This window comes from Notamacropus eugenii, chromosome 1 (genome assembly GCF_028372415.1).
Source record: "Notamacropus eugenii isolate mMacEug1 chromosome 1, mMacEug1.pri_v2, whole genome shotgun sequence".
NCBI classification, from domain to species: Eukaryota; Metazoa; Chordata; class Mammalia; order Diprotodontia; family Macropodidae; genus Notamacropus; species Notamacropus eugenii.
The window spans coordinates 492,486,945-492,509,690 of NC_092872.1; the positions used below are offsets into that span (position 1 = coordinate 492,486,945).

The window sequence follows — 22,746 nt, forward strand, 5'->3', positions numbered from 1 at the left end:
AAGAATTCTGTCAATGTGCATACTTAATTTTATCTTCTTAGAGTGGAGCATTTTTTTAAAAATTCCGATGTCCTTTGTCTGCTTCCCTATAAAATCCTAGAGCTGACTAGACAGAGCTGGTGTCCAGGATATAGCTACCTAGGTATGCAACCTCACTTGCCCATGCCAAGCCAAATCCCATTTACTCTTTGAGTCACAGGCAGATGGGAATAGAAGGAGACAAAAGTAGAGAAGATTTTAAGGGGACAGCAGTGATGTAGAGCAATCCTCCCTCCACCCAACCCCACTACCTTCCATTTATTTTGTAAATGCTTCTATGTGTACATAGGATAATAGATTTTAAACTGAACAACCCTGTGAGGCAGATGCCATTATTATCCCCATTTTTATTGTTGTTCAGTCATGTTCAACTCTTCATGACCTCGTGTGGGGTTTTCTTGACAAAGATACCGGAGTGGTTTGTCATTTCCTTCTCCAGCTCATTTGACAGATGAGGAAACTGAGGCAAACAAGCTTAAGTGACTTGCCCAGGGTCACACAATTAGTAAATATCTAAGGCCAGATTTGAACTCAGAAATATGGGTCTTTCTGAATCCAGGTCAGGTATTCTATCCACTGTGTCACCTAGCTGCCTCTATTTTACCAGTCAGGAAACAAAGACTCAGGGAGGGTAAGTGACCCACACAGATTGCAAATCTCAAAGGGGAAATATCAGCATGCATACAGATTCAGCACACTACCACAGCCTCTTAATACATTATTCATACATCTCTTCCTTCTACTTGATAGATTTTTAAGCTCCTTCAGGGAAGGAACTGTTTCATTTTTCTATTTTAGTACCTAGCACACAAGTATAATGAGAATAAGTTTTAGCATCTCAACAAGATAATAGAAACAAGTTTGTGAATTTAGTATGACTGATAACATAGTGAGAATAAGTTCTATTACCTTAATAAGATAATTTGTCAGCTTAAGCACAACGGATTCCATTTTGGTTTACGGCTCTGATCTTATGTTTATAAACAGTCTTGAGTAAGTCATTTTTCTATACATGTTTTATCAACAATAAGCTAAGTAACTGAATGGGATAATATAGTAAGAAATATAGCTATTCTTTAAAAAAACTGATAAAATATGTGGAAACCCTCTGATAAGACACATCACCAATTACAAAATATTATCAACAATTTTTTTAGTTATCTGAAGTAAAATATCAAACAACTGTAGCTAAAAGTACAAAAAAAAAACCTGAAATTGCAGTCTCAGCCTACCCCTAAGGAGGGCTGGCTCCATGAATTTACCACACCTGAGTTTCAAACAAATCTCTGTGGCTCCGGGGCAGTACTGATTGATTGACAGAGATTTGATGGAAATTTGGAGACTTGTCAGAAGACTTATCAGGAATGAGAAACTCTTACTTCCAGTCCAGAGGGAACACTCTCTAATTCAGTAAGAAACCTTTTGAAATCTCTTTAAAATATCAAGGTAGAAGTGGTTTGATTTTAGTGGGTATAGTTTGCACACTGATTAATATTAACATTGATTGCATGCATTGAGAAGTGTAAATCTAATTAAGGTTCCTGTTGCACTTGTAAGCATATTCAGATAGGTGTACACTGTATGTTACATATGACAGTGAAAATGCAATACTATTAAAAACTTCCCATAAAGATAAGAATGGATAACTGAATATCTCAGTGATAGAAAATTCTTTTCTTTTAGATCTGTAAGATACTGGTCAGGGTTGGAACTAAGTTTCTCTACAAGGGATATAACTGAACTCTATGTCGCAATTGTAGAAAATTCCTATCCCACTCTTATTAGATGTTAACCACTCACTTAGCACAGTGCCTGGGACAGAGTAGGAGCTTAAGAACTCTTAAGTGATTGATTGATTGATTGACTGATTGACAGGGATTGCATCTAGGTCATATGACACTTGCCCTTCCACAGACAAGGGCAGTTTCTATCCTCTCCAGAGATCACAAGGTGTACATGACCAAACTCCCTGTCTACATTACCACCTTGCATTAACAAGCACCAACAGAAGAAAAAGCCTCTTTTTTCCCCTCTCTCTTACTAGAATCGGTATGTGACACCTGTTCCAAACCCCCTTAGTATAGGACTCTTTCCTCCTAGGTAGAAATGAAGGCCCCACCCTGCACGAGGAAGGGGAAGGGCAGAGCAAAGTGGGAAAAGAGGGGGAAGATAGCTCCACCCTTCTCCAATCCTCTTCAAGCTTCCAGTTTACTCTGACACATTGTAGTCTTGAAACTCAATTAAAAGTCAATGAAAATTATATAAAGGTGCTTGTAAAAATAGAAAAAATTAATGCGACTCAATTTTGATTTTCAGCAACAATAATATGGAACTACTGGTTCTTCATCCCCCAATGATATTATACAAAGTCCTCATTTTTGCCAACTATCATAATCTTCACCATGGCCCAAAAGAAAAGTCCAGGATTTAGGAAAGTATTGTTAAAAAAAAAAAAAGTTTAAGGAAATTCTAGACCTCTACAATTTTAAATAAGTCAACCAAACTGAACCTAGCATCTGAGCTCTGACAACATCATGACCTAGCTTATAGGAATTTGGCAGTCCCCTGGTCAAGTTCCTACAGCCTCCCCTCTTTAAAACTAGTAATTAAGTACAATGTAAGGTCAAGACCAACATATGTCGTTTCCATTTGCAAATGACCATAATACCAGATTTAGTAAGAGAAAACAGAAATTTTCAGATCCAAACCCAAACCCAGATAAATGGTTTTGGAAATTCTGAAGCCCCAGACTGAGAGGTATATAGGAAAATAAATACCTCGGATTGACCAGAGGAGATCTATAGAGTAATTACTCCATCAGGCTTATATGATGCAATAATTAGAATGAATATATTGATTAAGACTTTTCCTTCATATAGAAGACAAAAATTAACGTCCAGTTATTAGCAGGTAAGACTCTATGAGACCTGGTAGTATTGTCCATGCCAAAGTGGATTGTAAATACTTCCCTCTGCTCCACTCTCCTCCCTCAATATTGAATTGAAAGGAATATTGAAATATTGAATATTGAAAGGAAGAAATAAAGAAATTATCACACTGTCAAATCATATGGAACAGGAAGGAGTAATTAGAAAAACAATTGTTCCATATCACTCTGGTATGACCAGTAAAAAGACAAGCAGTGTACTGAGCATTTTCTCCAAAAGATTTAAAGCAGCATTTTTGGCGACAGCTAAGAATTGGAAACAAAGTCAACGTACATCAATTGGGGAATGGCTAAACAAATTGTGGCATGTGAATATAATGAAATATTACTGTCCTATAAGAAATTATACGTGCGATGAATACAGAGTACCATGGGAAGATCTATTGGCACTGATGCAGAGTGAATCAAGAAAACAATACATACAATGACTACAATACATAATTGGAAAGAATAACACACCAAAAAATCAAGAGTAAATGTAACAAAATTATAAAGATCAAACAGAACTCAAATGAAGAGATCTGAGTAGACATCCCCAGTCTACCTCTTTGTGGCTGTGGTAAGTCTATAGGTGTTACTGTGCACCTTTTTCAACCCTTTCAATATATTGATCAGTTGTACCAATTTTTTTCTCTTTAAAAACAGTATTTGTAATATTTCAGAAATAATGCATGATATTAAAAGGATATGATGGACCTTGGTTTTTTAGTATATTGACTTAAGTACCATGATCTTCTCTGTAACTGAGGCTCAACAAAGTCAGGAACAATTAGCTTTTACTTCGCAGGGGGCAAAAGATACATCCCGTGAACTGTCACAGGGGTGTGTTAATAACCCTGTGTTATGCCATAACTTGTGTAAACTAGATTGACACAGATACCTACCTGATACAGCATTATATAGATCATATATCAGTCATGGGATATAAGCAGGAAGTAAAGGAAGTTACATAGACAGCTAAGTGGCCCAGTGGATGGAGTGCCAGAACTAGAATCAGGAAGACCTGAATTCAAATACAGCCTCAGACATTTACTAGCTATGTAACCCTGGGCAAGTCATGTAATTCTAGACATGGCTATCCACCATGCCTGAAAGCTTTCTCACCTCCATCTCTTAGATTCCATGGTTTCCTTCAAGGCTCAGCTCAAGCACCATCTTCTATATTCCTCCCTATTCCTTTCCATGGTTACCATGTATTCTACCACATTTTGGGTCTATCTATTTATGAGCATGTCAGCTCTCAGACCAGAATATAAGCTCTTTGAGGGAAGGGACTCTTTTCCTTTTGTCTTTGTATCCCCAGCACTGACTGGCACATAAGAGGCTTTTAATAAATGCTTATCAAGTGATTGACTGATGTCCTGTTATGTGAACCATTTGGACCTTTGCTCAGGTTATAGTTGCACACCTTGAATATGCAACAATTCACACCCTAACACCTAACTCTTCACTTCCATGTGGCCTTTCTAGATAACTCCACCCCACAATGACCTCTCTTTGATTCAGTATACCTTCTACACTTAAGTACTAAGTTCTTGCTATGCTATTTTGTGCTTAGAAATAAATTGCTTTGTAAATACTTCCAAGCATCATAATCCTAGCTGAATTCAAAACTATTTACAGAAAACAAGTGGATCTTCTATTTCCATCAGATCCATGACTCCTTGCATTGTACATTTTTGCCTGACAATCAGTGCTTGTTCCTTGAATTTTTTAAGTTCCATGTTCTATCTTTCAGTCCCAAGAAGAAAGGGATAGAAAAGGAGAAAAAGTAGAAAAGATTTTAGTAAGGATAAACCAAGACCCACACCAAGTCCAAGGCTGGAGCTAGCTCTGCAAATATCCCAAATGAGTGATGTCTCAATTCTCCTGTCTTGCTGTGGATGACACATTCTAGTCGACCGCCTCTACTAGGAATTCTGAACATGTTAAATTGAATAGTAAATGTTGATGAAATTGACAAGATAATTATATCAAGGCTTTATTTGCCCTCAAATAACATGTGTGTGCATGTGCATGTTTGTTTTTCATTTAATTTAGACACTGATTGTGATGGGAGAATAAAGCAGCAGAGTTCCCAGGAATATCACTTAGGAAAACCCTCATAACAATAAGGCAGATTCAGTGGAATTATTTAGGTTTACAAAGAGATAACATAAATATTGACAAATGAGGCCAACTATAACAACCCATTCATACCTAGAAAAAAATAACTAGTTGAGTGAGAGATATAATTATTTCTCTCTTATATTATAACTATTTACCACTGGGGAGATCCAGGAATTTTTTCCCTTCCTATTTCCTCATTCTCTACTAGGTCAAATGAGCCCCTGAAGAATAGGGTTGATAATGAGATTGGATTTAACATTCTCCTCGATCTTATTCAGACCTCAACCAAGTGGGGAAGCCTATTGTGTTCTACTCAGACTTGGATGAAAGATAGATCATTTATCTAGATTGCCAGGCAACTAGGGTAGTCTGGGAGCAAAACTGATATAATCAAAGCCGCATCCCCAGCCCTCATTAGAACTGGTCCACCTTTCTTTGCATTCATTCTCTCATTACTTGTTAACCAGAGTTGACTGTTATCTGTGGGAGCACCCACTCTTCCAAGGTCATATAAGCATCAATAGGCCACCACGATCCATCTTTGGTTCATGAGAGACGGCCAAATGACCAATCCTTTCATTAATTACTTGCTAGTCATCATTAATAAAATGATTAGTTACCTAGAAATTACCTCTCAAACTTTTTTATGTATCTAATTAAATGCATCCGTCAATGTACAGACTATACTATTGAGAGAAAATAAATCCTCTCCCCATAGACTATATGAATCTTTTGGTATATTTTATTTTGAAACACTATCTAGTTGCCCTGTATGGACATCTCCTAGACTCCCATATACCTGGTCTGCTTTCCTTAGTCATCTGGCTGGGGCTATCAAACTTCTGTTGTAATGCCTTGGAATTTTTTTTTTCTCTTACATTATCCCTAAGATGGATCCAGATATCATTTGCTTTTGACTCTCCAAGAGAAAAAGGATCAGAAAATCATAGATTTACAGCTACCAGATGTCTTAGAAGTCAAGCCCAATTCCCTCCTTTTACAGGTGAGGAAATAGACAAGTGAACTTACTTGACCTGGAGCACACAGTTAGTGAGAGACACTTCAAACCCAGGGTTTCCTGATTCCAAGTCCAGACTTCTTGGAAAATCATAGATTGGATTCCTTAGATTCATCTCACCTAAGTAGAGTTCCCAAGATTTTCACTCTCTAGCTTTCTTTGAAGTATGGCAAATATTCTGCACACAAGCTTAGCCCAGGATATAAACTCATTGATGTGAGTAGTTGTGACTATCCTGTGTCCAAACATCAGGCCCCAAACATGGTCTTTTCCTAGGCTCATTAACTTCCCAGCATGGAAGAAAAACAGTATTTAGAGCACATGAGGACCTATATTGCTCACAATGCAGAAAAAATAAACAGAAAAGTGCATTAAATTTAACAAACCTCAAAGTTTATCTTAATGCATGAAAAATTTGATAAACAGAAAGTCCATTTTCACAGTTCTTTTATGATGATGTTTATCTCATGTCTCAGGGCCACCGAATCAAGACTCCCGCAAGAAGTGCTGACATTTCAGAGAGGTTTGATCAATACTCAGAGGGGGACAAAAAAGGAAGCTTGCAAGGGAAAAAACAGGAACTAAGTATAGAGGCAGAATCAGAAGTGCCATCAAATCTAAATGTGCTTCAGGAATCAGTTTCTTCCAATACTCCTAATAACATGCTTCCGTCTGGGTACCTATAACGAGAGAATGAAAAATCTGTGTAGGGAACAGAAAAACAACACTGAATCCAAATTTCACAATATTTCTCTAGATGGAGGGAAAACAGTAAGGAAACTATCAAATAGAAATTATATGAAACAAAAAGACGCAGCCCGGTTACTGATGGTCAGTAATAATCCTTTTTTCCCTATTAACTTGAATGAAGCTGGGTATGAAGTCTTCATACCCTGACACGTTTTGAGCCAAATTCTACACAAAGGCAAAAAGACACAAAACCATTAAAAGCAGGACTTGACTCCCAAATTAACTGCCTTAATGCCTAAAATGTTATATGAAGTTTAAGATGACAATCTGATGATTTTAGACAGAAATTTTCCTGCCTGCATGATTTTGAGTTCTCACGTAAATAACCAAGATGGCTAGGCCTGTTCATTGACCCCTAAAAAGTGAAATGTTAGAGAATAAAACTGTATTTTCTTTTGGATACCCTCAAAATAGGCAAATCAAAAATTACTATGGCCACCAAGAAGATCTGTAAAAACTGCAATCCTGAGTCACTACTGAAAGGAAAATTGAGGGCAAGGTATCTTGGGTACCATCCCTTACTTCTAGGTCAAGATAAATACATGATATGAATCCTAGTATGGGGGTTCTAAAGTCATCACTCTATCGATTTCTGGGAGGCCACTAGGTGAGTAGAGGGTAGAGTGCCAGCTCTGGAGTCAGGAAGACCTGAGTTCAAATGTAGCCACAGACACATACTAGCTGTGTGACCCTGAGCTAGTCACTTTACCTCATTTGCATCTGTAAAATGAGCTGGAGAAGGAAATGGCAAACCACTCCAGTATCTTTGCCAAGAAAACCCCAAATGGGGTCATGAAGAGTCAGACATGATTAAAAAAAAAGACTAAACAACAATCCCTTCACTACTCTCAGTATACCCACTAGGATGACTACATTTCGGAAAATCTCCTGAACTGTGCCTCTAATAAAGAAAAAAAAGGAGTATAATGGCAGTGTGATAGTGGAGGCAGTGTGGTTCAGTGAGAAGAGTTTTCTCTGGAATCAGAGAAACTTAGATCAAATCTCATCCCCACTGCTTATTGCCCTGTGACCTTCATGGTACAATTTAACCTTTTTCAGCCTCAATTTCCTCATATACAATATAAGGACTGGTGGTCTCTGAGGTCTCTTCCAACTCTAACTCTGCAGTCCTATTAAATCTATTCACACATAAAGAATAGCAGATAGAGAAGGTTTTTCTTTTCCCTGAAGATGAATGGGATAAATGCTATCTCATCCTTTCTTCCGTGTTCGAGCACTGATCCTACATAACATTTTGTTGTTGTTGTTGTTCGGTGTTTCCAACTCTTGGTAAGCCCACTTGAGATTTTCTTGGCAGAGATACTAGAGTAGTTTACTATTTCCTTCGCCAACTCATTTTAGAAATGGCAAAACTGAGGCAAATAGGGTTAAGTGACTTGCCCAGGGTCACACAACTAATGAGAGTTTGCAGCCAGATTTGAACTCAAATTCTTGACTCCAAGCCTGGTGCTCTATCCATTGTGCAACCTAGTTGCCCCCTCTATTATGCATAAACAATATCAAATGATAATAAGTTAAGGAAAGATACTTATGAGGACTTATGCTCTCTAGAACTAGAAAACCACTCCAAAACCCTCAGCATCCCCTAGAGTTCTGAGTCTCTGGGGGTTTAGGTCACTATCCTAAGAGCATCTAAAGATTTTTAGGACCACAGCATGAATTTTCCCTCTATCCCCATAGCATCCTTTTTAAATCGTGTTGCATTTGGAGAGAGAGGAGAAACAATTGTCATTCCTTTAAGTGCTAAACAGTTAAAGCTGTCTTCCTAGGACACCAAGTCATGGAATACAGAAGTCAGATCTCTTGTCCACTGGAAGGATAGTTCAGAGAGACTCACATATAGGATCATCTTTGTGCATTTTTCTGTGGAAACAAAGAAAATCAGGGATTAGGAAAGAATCCCAGGCATCAGAGTAGGATGAATTCTGCCTAGAAGAAGGAGTCATGTTTTACCATCCGTTTGGAGCATATATATCTGTTCTTCAGTATAATCTCTTTCAGCCCAGAATTCTTTGAATATGTTGATGTCATTAGGTTTGGGGGAAGAATTTCGACCTGTGAACAAAGCATAAGAGAAAGCTGGCTTTGTCGGCTATGAAGGCACCAAGGGAATATTACAAAAACAACAACCGAGATATCTATTGGGTATATGGGGGCAGAATTAATAGAAAAGCTATGAAATCTGAGTCCCCCTGGGTCTGTAAGAGGAAAATATCACCCTAGAAATGGAACTGAGGGGAATAACTAGCTGCAGGTCCATGGAACTGGCAATGGTCCTTCATATCTATTTCATTACTGTGGCCTCATTTCCCTCCTCCCCATCCCAGAGTAGTACCCAAAAGGGCTTATTTTTCTCTTTTGTAGTAAGGAAAAGGGATAGAGTCAGTTTTGAGATCAGACAGGGCAGATAGAGGAGAATTAGGTCTGATCTACTGGTTGAAGGAGTCTAACTATACTATCCATCCACCCCCAACCTACTCCTTTATCTATGTCTAGGACCAAAATGCAGACAGCCTGATTAGAGACAGACTCATTGTGCTGAGTTTCCCTCAGATCTCTCACATCTACTGTCCATCCCCTCAAGGCATTTTCTCTCTGCTTCCCTAGTATTGGGGCCCTGAACTTACTGTATAACTTTGTAACAATATGTCTCTTCTTTTTCAAAAGCAAAACAAATTCCAGAATAGCATAATTCTCATAATCTGTGCCCATCACCTGGAATTCTCTAGAATCTGAAAGAAAACAAAAGGCATCATATGTTATTAACTGAAAATCTTGAATAGAATTAATATCAAAATAAATAGAATAATAGCTAAATTGTGGCAGTTAGGTGGTGAAGTGGATAGAGTACTGGACCTGGAGTCAGGAAGACTCATCTTCCTGAGTTCAAAGTTGGCCTCAGACACTTACTAGCTGTGTGACCCTGAGCAAGTCACTTAACCCTATTTGCCTCAGTTTTCTCAACCATAAAATGAATGGAAGAAGGAAATGGCAAATCACTCTAGTATCTTTGCCAAGAAATCCCCAAATGGAGTCATTAATAGTCAAACATGACCGAAAATGACTAAACAACAGCAAAATAGCTAAAGACCATGCTTGAAAAGAGTGTGTTTCTTCTTAACCTTTGAACATCTTATGAAATGCCTTTTTACCCCATCTTTAAATATGGGTTACAGTGGATGATGAGGGCTGGAAGATCAAAGTACCAGGAGCAGGTTGCCTGGAATGAATTCGCAGACTCAAGCATTCTTGAAGTTGAGGTAAAGATTTATTATGCTTTTCAGCAGGTGAGAGTTCTTAGGGAACCTTCAACCTTAGAGGGGTACAATTAAAGTTTATGTAGGATATTCTATAATAAAACATGTGCCAAGTGTGATGATAGGTAATTCAGGCTGAGATTAGGGGGTGGTTAAAGAGTGGTTAGTTCTTAAAAGAACATGCACGTTTAGCATCTCCTACACAGGTATTTTACCCAAAGTTCATCAGGAAATGACCCAAGGTTGAGCTACATGGAGGTGTGGTTTTAGGCCTGAAACATCACTAAGTCAACTAATGGTGAGGATGGACCAAGGAATACCAGGCTGTTCTCATCAATGTCTTGTTAGACAAGATAAATGTAAGGGAATATACGTATGTCTAAGTCTAGAATACATATCAGTGAGTAGTAAATGTCGTTATGACTCAGTGCACAGCCAGTTCAGTCAGGACACAGCTGGTTCAAACTAATAAATTCAATAAGTGCAGCTGGCTACTGTATCAGGAAAAGAGATAAAAGTTTTCCTAGGGCAAGCTGTGCCCTTGGGCTGGGGAGAAACTACCTGGGATAGTGTTTTGAGGTTAGAGAGAAATGTGATTTTTAGAGTTAAATGTGATTTTAGAATTGAGGTTGAAGCACATGCACCAAAGTACCCCATTAATAAGAAAATAAATGTTCACCTTCAGAGAAACATTATCCCTCTCCAAAGATAGATATGATGAGCAGCTGCTAGAAACTGGGAGCTCTATGCTTCCCCCTCTCTCTTTTGAAAGATGTCTGAGAAACAGTCTGGGGTTATACAAATAACCCCAACCACCTCTACCCAAGGAATAAATAGGAGATAGAAAGGCAAAGAAATAAGAATGGAATGGAAAGAGAATGAGAATATCTTTCCAAAACACCAAAATACTCAGTCTAAGGACCTGACACAAGAGGATGAATATATATGATTCAGCTAACAAAGGAAATAAGGAACTATGGAATCATCATGGGGTCAATAAAAAGTGCTAAAAAGAGAATTTTCTGAACTCACCAAAAACAGGGGTTCTCATAGACACCTGAAGGGATCCACTGTGGGGATGAGGGAGAGGAATGGAACTGTAGGATGCAAATGTATTATATTGGAGTGTTTAAATATGACAGAAGTATTCAAGGACCCAATGGTGGGCAAAGCCATAACACTGTCAGATAAAGCTTCAGTAAAAATGGTTCACAGTCTAGCTATTCAAGAGCTGCCAATACCTGCTTGGAGAAGAGATAGACCAAAGAGAGCATTAAAGCAGAGTTGAGGACATTGACAATACCAAGAAAGATTAAGGAGCCATAACCCATTCTAGGGCAGCTAGGCAATACAGTGGATAGAATGACAGCCCTGCAATCAGGAAGACCTGAGTTCAAATTCAGTCTCATACACTTACTAGCTGTATGACCCCAGGCAAATCATTTAACCTTATTTGCCTCAGTTCCTCATCTGTAAAATAAGCTGGAGAAGGAAATGACAAACTACTTTAGTATATGTGCCAAGAAAATCCCAAATGGGGTCGCAAAGAGTCAGATACTACCGAAATGAATGAACAACATCAACAAATATCCCTAGGAGCAGAGGAAAATGGAAACAGTGATAAAATGCCAATGGAACAAGAGTTTTAAGTGAAAGAGCAACAAAGCACAGAGTAATGACGTGTAGGCTAGTCTCCACCAAAAGTGATAAAAAAAAAAAAAAACGTTGCAGAGACTATACAATTTCCAGGGGAAGGAAGGGACACAGTGAGGGAAAAAGGATTCACCCACCAGAAGAATGGAGGAGTCTCTTGATTCTCTAGGGGTTCAGACAAATATTTTTCTATTTTCAAACCTTGAGAACCTGATTTCAGACATTTCTAGGTCACTATAATGGCTGAATAGATTATAGTGACTTTAACTGATACTCAAAACCAGGAACAAAAGTCTACCAGATTTTATAATGAAAGATGAGTCTACAGACATCTGGGAGAAATCATGGTTTTCAAAAGTAGGAAAGAAATGAAAACATATCAAGTACTCAGATGGGTGTTTCCAAAGAGGAGGGCTAGTGAAGATATAATAGTTTAGGATGATGGTCAGTGCTTCCCAAACTATAGGACAAGCAATCTTGAGGTTATAATAGAGTAATTGTAAGAGATCTGTAAATCCATAAACAAATAAACACACTTCTTCTAGACTAAATAAAAATATTTTTTAATGTTAAAATGAAAACACCTGTGAACTGATAAAATGGAAGAAATCTCAGGTTCAAAAGGGGAACCCAGAATGAACCAGAATCCAATCACAGTTTACAAAGATTATAACTGCATTTTTTGCCTGAGAAGAAGTTTGCAAGCTGAAACAGTGAAATGGTTTTCTCATTTGTCCCAAGGGGAATTGGAAAGGGTGAGGTATTTATATTTTTTGTAAGTTGGGATTAAGGGAGAAACACAATAAATTGGGAACTCAGGTACCAAGTGGGGGTCTAGAAAGAAGAATATTTGTAGATATAATAAAGCAGAAAGCAGGGTATTAGCTGCTCTTTAGATAAGTCCAGAATCAAGAGGTCTGCTCTCCCCTTAGATTAGTCAGAAACCAAGATGTTTGCTTTTTTCTCTATGCTTGTCAAGACTGGTTTCAACAGTTAGGGCATCTCTAAGTTCAGCTAAAGTTTACTTCGAAAAGGATCACTTGTATGTCAAGTAGCCCTAGGCATCAGAAGTCCCTCTGATTGGCTAGTTGTTGGGCTGCTCCATTTGTCCCATTGATTCCCCTGTGAAAAAGGGAAGCTCTAGCATATTTAATTGGTTAGTACAAGCATTACAGAGCCCATGTTCACAGTATTTACATGGATTGCTATTTTTAGATATATGTAGATATTGTGACTAATAAAATATAAATTCATCTAAAATAAGTCAGGGGCAGCTAGATGCTTGAGTGGATAGAGCACTGAGCCTGGAGTCAGGAAGACCTGAGTTCAAATCCAGTCTTAGACACTTATTAGCCGTGTGACCTGAGCAAGTCACCTAACCCTGTTTGTTTCAGTTTCCTCGTCTGTAAAATCAGCTAGAAAAGGAAATGGCAAACAGCTTCAGTATCTTTACCAAAAAAAAACCAATGGGTTTAAAAACAGTCAAACATGACTGAAACAACTGAACAACCACAAAATAAACTAACCAACGAGTATTGTCAAATACCTACAATACACCAAGCATTGTGTATTTCCATTTGTCTCTGGGAATACGGTGACAAAAAGGATATACTCCTTACTCTCAAGGAGCCTGCAATTTTTATTGGGAAAGATGGTGTGAACATATATTAGAACAAAAAACCAATACAAAGTAATTTAATGAGGAAAGAAGGACCCTGGCAAGTATGGAGGTAAAGCTTCCATGTAGAATATGGTGCTAGAGTTGAGTCTTGAAATAACTAAAATTATATGCAGCAGAATTGAAGAGGGAGCAAATTTCAGGAATATGGGATAGCCTATGCAAAGACAAGGAAACAGGAGATGGATTGTCTTGTGTGGAGAATGGTGATGTCAGTTTGGCTAAATCATAGATTACCAAAAGGGTAGTGATGCACAGTGAGTCTATAAAGATAGATTAGAGAAAGAGAGAGAGAGAGAGAGATCTGGCTGTGATATGTGGCTAAGGAGAAGAATGCTAAAGGTCAACAACTTTTCAGAATTTTCTAGCCAGTACAGTTAGTACTACTTATTAAAAAAAAAAAAAAAAACAGAGATTTCTGGGATAAAATTAAAACAATGTACTCACCACAATGTCTCTGTTTGAGAAAGTAGGGCCCTGGGGAGATTTACTTCAACTAGGGAGTATGATCAGTCCTCAAAACTGAACTGGGTTTCTAACCATAAATTCAATGACAGGTGAACTGAAAAACCCAGGAGAGATAATAGAGTCCAATATACTTCAACAAGAAGCAGATAATGAGTTACAAATTCAAGGGATGACTCTGATCTCAGCCTAGGTGTTTTTATCTTCTAATACATCTGGTCTAAAAAGACAGGAGCTTCATGATCATTTACTGAGAAACCTAGCTGGTAAGTCCAGCTGAGAAAAAAGAAGAGACCTTCATAGCAGTTGCTGTGAAGAATGTTGGCTGAGGAGATGTGTAGTCCCCCTTTGATGATAAGAGGTTTACTAACCACATCGCCTCCAGCAGGTGGAGAATGGCTGGTGGCCCTGACCTTAACACCTCTGGTAAAGACTATATAGCTGAGGCTCAAAAGGAAACTGAAATAGCAGGTTGATAGAGAGTACTGAAAGAGTGATACTGTCTTCTCTGCAGGACAGAGCCTTATTAACAACAGAATCATCCCCAATGGATGGCAGAAATAGCTAGAAGAACTAAAGATATATTTATATAATCATAGAGTCCATAGTAACTATTGTACATGGTATTAAGTGTCCCCCAAAATAGCCAGAGCTGATGACTAACTGGATGAGCAATCATACTCTGACAGAGAGCAGAGGAGAATACCATCTAAAGGGGAATGAGACTGGCAGAAAATAGCACAGTGATGGTGGGATGGGGCTTCAGCAGCTCAACAATGTAGAAAGTTTGAATTGGCCTTTTCATGTGTACCCTGGTCATACCCGTTCCCTGCCTGTGTGTGCCTTAATACATGGGTATTCCACACATACATTCAATGAAGGGTCATTCTTCCCATTGAATGTGGATGCATTTGTGTGAGAGCAAATTCAAGGCATTGGTGATTTGTTCATTTTAGAGAAGAAGGTGTAATTGCTGGTATAGGGAAGTACCAGTGAGTTATCGACGCAATTTATATCCTTAAGGAATTTCCTGGAGTTCCTTAGGAGTTAGTGGCTGGCACAGAATTACATAGACAGTCTGTATAAAGGGCAGATTACGAGACCAGGTCTTCCTTATTCTGAGGCTGATCCTCTCTCCCTTATTCCACATTGCCTCTTCAAGGTTTCTGTAGGGAGAATGTGCTGTGACTATTTTTATTTACATTGCCACTTAATTAAAATGCCTTTGTTATGAGCCAAGTGTGCCCTCTGGTTGACTATAATAAGTGAAATACATTGATAGGAGTTTACAAACTTTGGGTTTTTTAGTGGATTCAGTCCCACACAATAATTGCAACCTGGGATGGTATAATTAAGGGTCCTAGAGTGAGGAACCTCCCACAGGATACAAAAGCATGACTGGTTGCATAGTAAAATCTTTTGGTCATTATAGTTTCTCTGTAAACACAGCTTGGCATAGCAGATAGAGTGCTGGGCTTAGTCTGAAAAAGACCTGGTTTACAAATCCTTCCTCTGACATTTACTAGGCATGAGATCCTAGAGAAATCATTTCATCTCTTACACAGGTTCCAACATGCAGAAGGTCCACCACATTAAGGAAATCAATTCCCTCACATACAGGGAGTTCCGAAAGTCTTTAATAGCTTAAAACCATACTAAGGCTTTTGGGGACACCTGACATTTTCTCAAGTATTATTGTGTAAACCAAGCCTTATTTTATTACTAGTTATATATACTTAGTAACAATGTGGCATAATAAATAGAGATGGCCTTAAAGTCAGGAAGATCTGGGTCTTCCTGACTCTGGTACATGTTATCTGTGTGGTTCTAGTCAAGCCTCTTAACCTCTTAGGGCTTTCTCTAAGGCTAAGTGGTGGAACATGACCTGAATTGGTAGAGGGAATTCAATCAATCTCCCACGAGTTCCCAGACACCAGGGGAGTTCCTCACACAAGAAACTTTACCTCCAGACTCCTTGGCATTTTCTCTGGGTGGGCTTCCATGCCTGGAATGCTCTCTCTTTTCATCCCCCACCTCTTGGCTTCTCTGGATCTCTTCATGTCCCAGATAAAATCTTGTCTTATTGTTATGTCATTTCAACCCTGTTCCCCTCTTCATGACCCCGTTGGAGGTTTTCTTGGCAAAGATACTAGAATGGTTTGCCATTTCCTTCTCATTTTGCAAATGAGGAAGCCAAGGCAAATAGGATTAAGTGACTCACCTAGGGTCACACAGCTAGTAAATGTCTGAGGCCAGATTTGAACTAAGGAAGATGAGTCTTCCTGACTCCAGGCCTGGCACTCTATCCACTGCACCACCTAGCTGCCCTAAAAACCTCATCATCCACTTTCCCATATTCTGCCTTTCCTGATCTTCTTAATGCTAGTGCTTTTCTTCTGTTGATCGTTTCCATTTTATGTTGAATACGACTTGTTTGAAAATAATTTTTTGCATGTCTTCACCATTAGACTATGGACAACATGAGAACAAGGACTGTCTTCTGTCTTCCTTTAAAGCCCCAGCACTTAGCACAGTGTCTAGTACATAGTTGGAGATTCCTAAGTTCTGACTAATTTATTGAAACTCTAAGTACAGTGACTATGGCTTGTATATACTTCTTGGCATGTCTTTTCTCTAAATCAGTAGTAGTACAATTAATGTATCTTGAAAGAAAATATGCACCTAAAAAATAAAAAATGTTAAGATCTCTGTACTGTAATAGTTGTACTAATTATTATTGTACAAAAAAATTTTGGCATCAAAAAAGAATTCCTCATAAAACTAGGGGAAGACCTTTCCCCCAAGATGGCACCAAAGGCAAAGAAGGAAGCCATTGTCCTCCCAAAACAGAAGCCAAGTCCAAGGCCTTGAAGGCCAAGAAGGTGGTGTTGAAGGGTGTCCATAGCTACAAAAAGAAGAGTATTCAAACATTCCCCACCTTCTGGCAACCCAAGACACTAAGACTTTGGCACCCCAAATACCCTTGGAAAAGTGCCCCTTGGAGAAACAAGCTTGATCACTAGGCCCTCATTAAGTTTTCGTTGACCACTGAGTTTGCTGTGAAGAAGACTGAAGACAACAACACCCTAGTCTTCATTGTGGACATCAAGGCCAATAAGCATCAGCTCAAGCAGGTGATAAAGAAGCTGTATGACATTGACGTGGCCAGAGTCAATATAAGGATCTGGCCTGATGGAAAGAAGAAGGCCTATATCTGACTTACAAAATTGGAATGATCTAAACTGTGTCCAGCTATCCCACTGCATCTACAATAAAAAGTTTTCCAGGATAAAAATAAGTAGAAGGGGCTTCTGAGGTCATCTAATCCAACTGACTGATTTTGCAGATAAGGAAACTGAAGCACAAAGATGTTAAATAATTTGTCCAAAGTCACACAGATATGTGGCTAAGATTTGAACCCAGGTCCTCTGGCTCCAGAGCCTACACTCATTCCATTCTATCATGTTACCTCTCCTACTTACAAATGCTAGGAATCACTGGGCTAAACCACAGGATTTTAGAAATTAAAAAGTGGCTGTCCCTCAGCAGGTAGAATTATAGCATGATTGTCTAACCCAATACCTTCATTAGAAAAATCACAACCCATCCAACTGTGGTAGGACACTAAGCGATAGTCAAAAGTCCATAAAGTACTTACGAGGAATTCTGTATTTCCCTGGAATGCCCATCGGGATAGCTAAAAACTGCTCCAATACACACTGACCATATCTAGAAAGGCAGCAAAGATCCCATCAGAACATTACTTATACCATGTCCTATAAAAACATTCACAAGACTGGCCCCCTGGAAACCCATATAAAGCTCCATCTCTACTATATACATGATCAAAATTCAGAAACCCTCACTGTGACATGGTAGTGCTTCATATCTAGCATCCACTGGTTATAATCAAGGATAAAAGTTTATTATACTAGAAAAAGCTCTGGGGTAACAATGAAGGGTTAGGAAGCTTCTTAAGTGGAGAGTTAGAAGAAATAGCCTCCTTGTCCATTTTTATACTTGAATGATATCTTACATGTATATGTGTGTATATATATATGCATATATATATACACACATATATTTATGAACATATATGTATGTGTGTATGCATGTTCACACCCCCTGCTTGCTGGATATTGTCATCCCTAAACAGTTGATTACAAATTTCAATAATCCAGTTCTTATCTCTGCTCTGAGCTCTGGCCCCAGGTTGCCAACTGCCTGATAAAAAACTCTACTTGGATATTCCATTGACATCTAAAATCCAATACATCCCAAATGGAATTCATCTTCTCAGTATACACACAAAACTTATAAACTTCCTTATTCCTGTTGAAGGTTCAACCATTTTTTTAGTAGTCTAGGTTTGAAATTTAGAAGTCATCCTCAATACTTCACTCTCCCTCGTTCCCCATGTTCAATCATTTGTCAAATGTTGACAATCCCATCTGTACATCTCTCTATTATTCCCTTTCCCTCTACTCACATGACCACCACCCTCCTAATCTAAGCCTTTACCACCTCTCATCTGGACAATTGCAATAACCCCTAACCAATCTCTCAATTTCAGTCTGATCCTTTTCTAATCCATCTGTAAGTGTGGGGATTAATTGAGTTAATCACTCCCACTCTATTTAACCCAGCTACTTTTAATCAGGTGGGAACATGTATTAATTGAATTAAGTATAATCAGAGGCATGAACTGGGTATGAAGAGGGCAGGTTGTCTCTAATGAATCACTCAATTAAAGACATTTCAACTAAATGTGATAAAAACTCTGTAAGGATTGGTTGAGGGACTTGATCATACCCAGTGGGGCTTATATAATACTGGAAAACTAATGTGTAATTAGGACTTAAGCACCTGGCAACTTAGAGATGGAAACCTCTAGCTTTAAAAGGAAGCCTTTGAAGGGAAAGGAGAAGGGGCCCAGCCTCAGTCTTGGTATCATGCTCTCCACTCACTCCCACCCCTTGACTAAAGAAGAACTTTGTGAAATTCATAGGTTTTGTAGTGACTGTAGAGCACTGAAAACAAATAAGACAATATTTTTTAAAAAAGAAATTCATAGAAATTCAGAAATTCTGAGGGTTTGGGACTTGTTATTGCTGTCATTTTTCCCAGCAGTGTCCCTAGAATGCAAAGACAAACTAGTTATACTGAGGAAAAATGACTTCAAGACTCTACACAAAGTGCAGCACAGAAGCTACATAACTCCTAAGTAATATCCCATGCAGGAGACAAAAGGACTTCCACAAAGATGAGCTGGAAATGAATGTCACCCTGACCTTCCCCTATTTCCCAGAGTGGTCTCTCTCCAATTCCTTCACCTCCTCTCATGGTTCATCTACCAGGGTACCCCACCAGGAAACCCCACCACGGTTTCTCCATTAGAGAAACAGAGGTCTGGACCTGAAGGGACTTCTTATACATCCTTTAATATAGATTCCAGATAGGATGTGATGGCCCTTCTCTGTAAAGTCTGATTCCCCAAGCTCCAGCAAGAAGTACCATTCCCTTAAACCTCACTCGTGCCCAGCCCCTTTGTAATAAATGCCTGTTTTCCAAAGGGGAAAAAAAGTATAGGCTCAGAGATAATAACCTATATGTACTGTGGGGTTACAGAGTCTCCATTGTTGTACTTACTTGTCATATATCATCATTGTAAATATTCCTCCTTGATTAAGGGCCGTAAGCATAACTCCAATCTTTATGGAAAACTTTGGTTTCATGAACACGTCAGAATTGGAGATGACCCCAACTTCATACCAGAGGCCTATGAACTGAAAGGTATAGACAACTCATGTAAGACCATCACCTTTACCCAGGATACAGGGAGGGAAACATTATAGTTCATGGATTTAACCCCAGATCAGATTCCATGAACCCTGAGGGGCTCAAAAGAGACAATGATAAATTTGCATGAGTCTGCCCAGAGTGACTTAGAAAGGGTTACCTTGGAAGGAAGTTGCATTACAATGGAATGATTTTTTATAAAATATTCATTTAAAAAAAAAGAAACCCAAGAGTTGACCCTGGACAAGGCACAATCTCTTGTACTCATCACTTATAAAATAGGGGTAATAATGGCATCGACTTCACAGAGGTTTTATAAGGATCAACAGACATAATATATGTAAAATGTTTTGCAAGCCTTAGAGTACTTTATAAAGGTTACCTATCATTACTGAAGCTAAAAAATATAATGGTAAATAAGTAAAATATTCATATCAGCTCTCTTTGTGGTGGCAAAGAGCTGGAAATAATGGGGATGACCATCAGTTGGGGAGTAGCTGAACAAATTGTGGTGTATGATTATGATGGAGTACTACTGTGCTGTAAGAAATGACGAGCTTGATCTTAGAAAAACATGAATAGACTTGCATGAACTAATGAAGAGCAACATGATCAGAACCAAGAGAGCACTGTATACAGTAACAGCAAGATTGTTTTAAGAACAACTTTAAGCAGATGAGTCAATTTGACTATTATAAATACCCAAATTAACTACAAAGGACATATAAAGAAAGATACTATCTGCATCCCAGAGAAAGAACTGATAAATAAAAATATAGAGAGAATGATTTTACATGTATATATGTGTATATATATGTATATAGGTGGGGAAATGTTGTGTCTAATGGTAGCAATGGGGGGAGGAGAAAGAGAGAAAAAGAAAAAAAATCAATATACATGATAAGTTATGTATTTAAAAGGAATAGAAAGTTGTATATAATAGATTTGTAGTTTCATCTTTTTTATTATACTGTTATGGAAATGCTTGTTTTATTCCATAATGGAATGGAGTATGTTCCTCACAATTCTAGGATACAATGAATGAAAGATGTGCTGGAACTTGTTTAAATTAGCATCCAGAATATTTAAATAAGTAAGTCTGCAAAAATGGAAAAAAAGTAGGCAGATGTTCCTACTATAGTATTTTGAAAAAACAAAATAGAATTGCCCTTTGGTCTAAAGATGTCACTAGTTGGAACGATGGGGTGATGGGACCTAGACCCTAAATTTTCCCATACATTTCAGCAGCCCACATCACTAGCCTCTCATCCGAGGTATCTGGCTTATCCCAGGGCACCTAGATATTCAACAATCCTTTCATTCTCTGCCTGCCCCAGATCATTTAATATTCCTTTCACAGTCCTCTTGACCCAAGTCAGACCGCTTAACTCCTTTTGATGGGGTGCTTGGGTACCTGTGCTTGGACCCCAATTCCAAAATCATGTTTCTCCCTAGTCTCAAAACACTATCACTGACAGTTTCTCGCCCAAGGACACTACGCCTAACAATTACTCATGAGTGGGCCCCATCTCTAGGACAGCATGCCCTAGCAAAACATATCTCTTCCTGATACAGTGCCCGCTGCACCTACAGAGTTTATTAGTTTGAACTAGCTGTGTACTGGTTGAACTGACTGTGTACTGGTTCATAAAGATATTTACTACTCTCTGACCTATCACATCTATCCTGAACTCCTCATTGTGCGTATTCTAGACTTAGATATATGTATACTCCCTTTCATTTACCTTGTCAAAACAAGACATTGATAGGGACAGCCTGGGCATTTCTCAGTCAACCCTAATCTTTAGTTGACTTAGTGATGTTTCAGGACTAAAACCACACCTCCCTGCTATTTTCTGATGAGCTCTGGATAAAATGCCTGCACAGTGTTGACCTGGAAACTTGTTAAGAAAAGGCAACAGACTGAATACATACATTTTATGATTAATTAATTAATTGATCAATTCCCCATAAAGAAAACGGTTACATAGCGCTATGGAGCCAGGATCAGAACTGGCTGCCTTAGTACAGAAATTGACTGTCTTAAGTACATTTTGCCATGAGGAAGGAGTTTTCTTAGATAAACACATTGCAAACAGAGTGGCCTCATTTGGGTTTTATGATCCCAAGCTATGGGCATCTTCCTTCCGCAGCATGTCTCTGCAATTCAAGATAAGGAAAAGGTCCCATCACCCAGATAACAGACAGGCCTTAACAGAGTTTGACAAAAGCTGAAGTTACAACCCAGGCCTTATCACTAAGATGCCAGAAGAAGGGTCTGGTAAGGAAGTCCCATTTGCTTGACATCAAAAGGCATCCTCTAAGTTAAACAAAGGGAACTATTAGGTTCAGGCTCTTCTTAATTCAAACTTTGGCGCTTATTAAAGTCTAAAATTTATATTAAACATTATCAACAGTAAATACCAAAAGTGCATGTTCCTTTAAGAACTGACCACTCCTTAACCACTCCCTAATCCCTGAATCACCTAGTTAGCATATTTGGCACATGTTTTCCTATAGTTTATCCTATCTGAACTTTACCTGTAGCCCTTTTAAATCACTGGTTCTCTAAGAACTCTTGCCTGCTGAAAAGAGTAATAATAAATCTTTACCACCTTGACTTCAAGAATGCTTGAGTCCTCAAATTCATTCCAGACGACTGTCTCTAGTACTCTAGTCTTTGGGGGGTCCCTGAATCCCTCCACCTTTCCAACCCTCTTTACTTTCACTGGCACACCTGGGCCACTCCAGGCTATTTACCACTCCTTAATGCCATCCAGATCTTCTCACTGTCTTTTTTTGTATATAAGTATCAATCTCACTCCCATCAAGGCACAGATTCATTAAGAATCTAGCCTGCTCTATTGGCATTACAATAAACCTTGCTACTTTGACTGAAAGAAAGTTTGAGTGTTTGAATTCTTTCCAGGCAGACTCACCCTGTACCCTGACATTTCAGGATTCCCAGCAACCGCAAACTGAGTCAGGAATATATCCCCAAAGAGATCAA

The 22,746-nt window shown here is 38.7% G+C and overlaps 1 protein-coding gene and 1 long non-coding RNA gene across 5 annotated transcripts in view; one reads left to right on the plus strand and one right to left on the minus strand.

Annotated features, from left to right (window-relative positions):
- The window catches only part of LOC140519712 (uncharacterized), an 83,840-nt gene that overhangs the window by 38,849 nt on the left and 22,245 nt on the right, over positions 1-22,746 (plus strand). The gene's annotated exons all lie outside the window — the stretch shown is intronic.
- LOC140519711 (epididymal-specific lipocalin-8-like) overlaps positions 6,485-22,746 on the minus strand; it is a 30,314-nt gene continuing 14,052 nt past the window's right edge. The window contains exons 1-7 of one of the 3 annotated variants that reach the window (XM_072633020.1): positions 21,672-21,764; positions 19,587-19,723; positions 17,596-17,666; positions 9,512-9,616; positions 8,838-8,939; positions 8,722-8,747; positions 6,485-6,793 (exon numbers count right to left, since the gene is read on the minus strand). In XM_072633020.1, coding sequence (XP_072489121.1) covers positions 6,749-6,793; positions 8,722-8,747; positions 8,838-8,939; positions 9,512-9,616; positions 17,596-17,666; positions 19,587-19,672 — 435 coding nt within the window. In that variant the 5' untranslated portion in view covers positions 19,673-19,723; positions 21,672-21,764 and the 3' untranslated portion in view covers positions 6,485-6,748. Of the gene's footprint in view, positions 6,794-8,721; positions 8,748-8,837; positions 8,940-9,511; positions 9,617-17,595; positions 17,667-19,586; positions 19,724-21,481; positions 21,633-21,671; positions 21,765-22,746 lie in introns of those variants that run through there. The other 2 variants (XM_072633018.1, XM_072633019.1) reach the window with 2 other exon arrangements.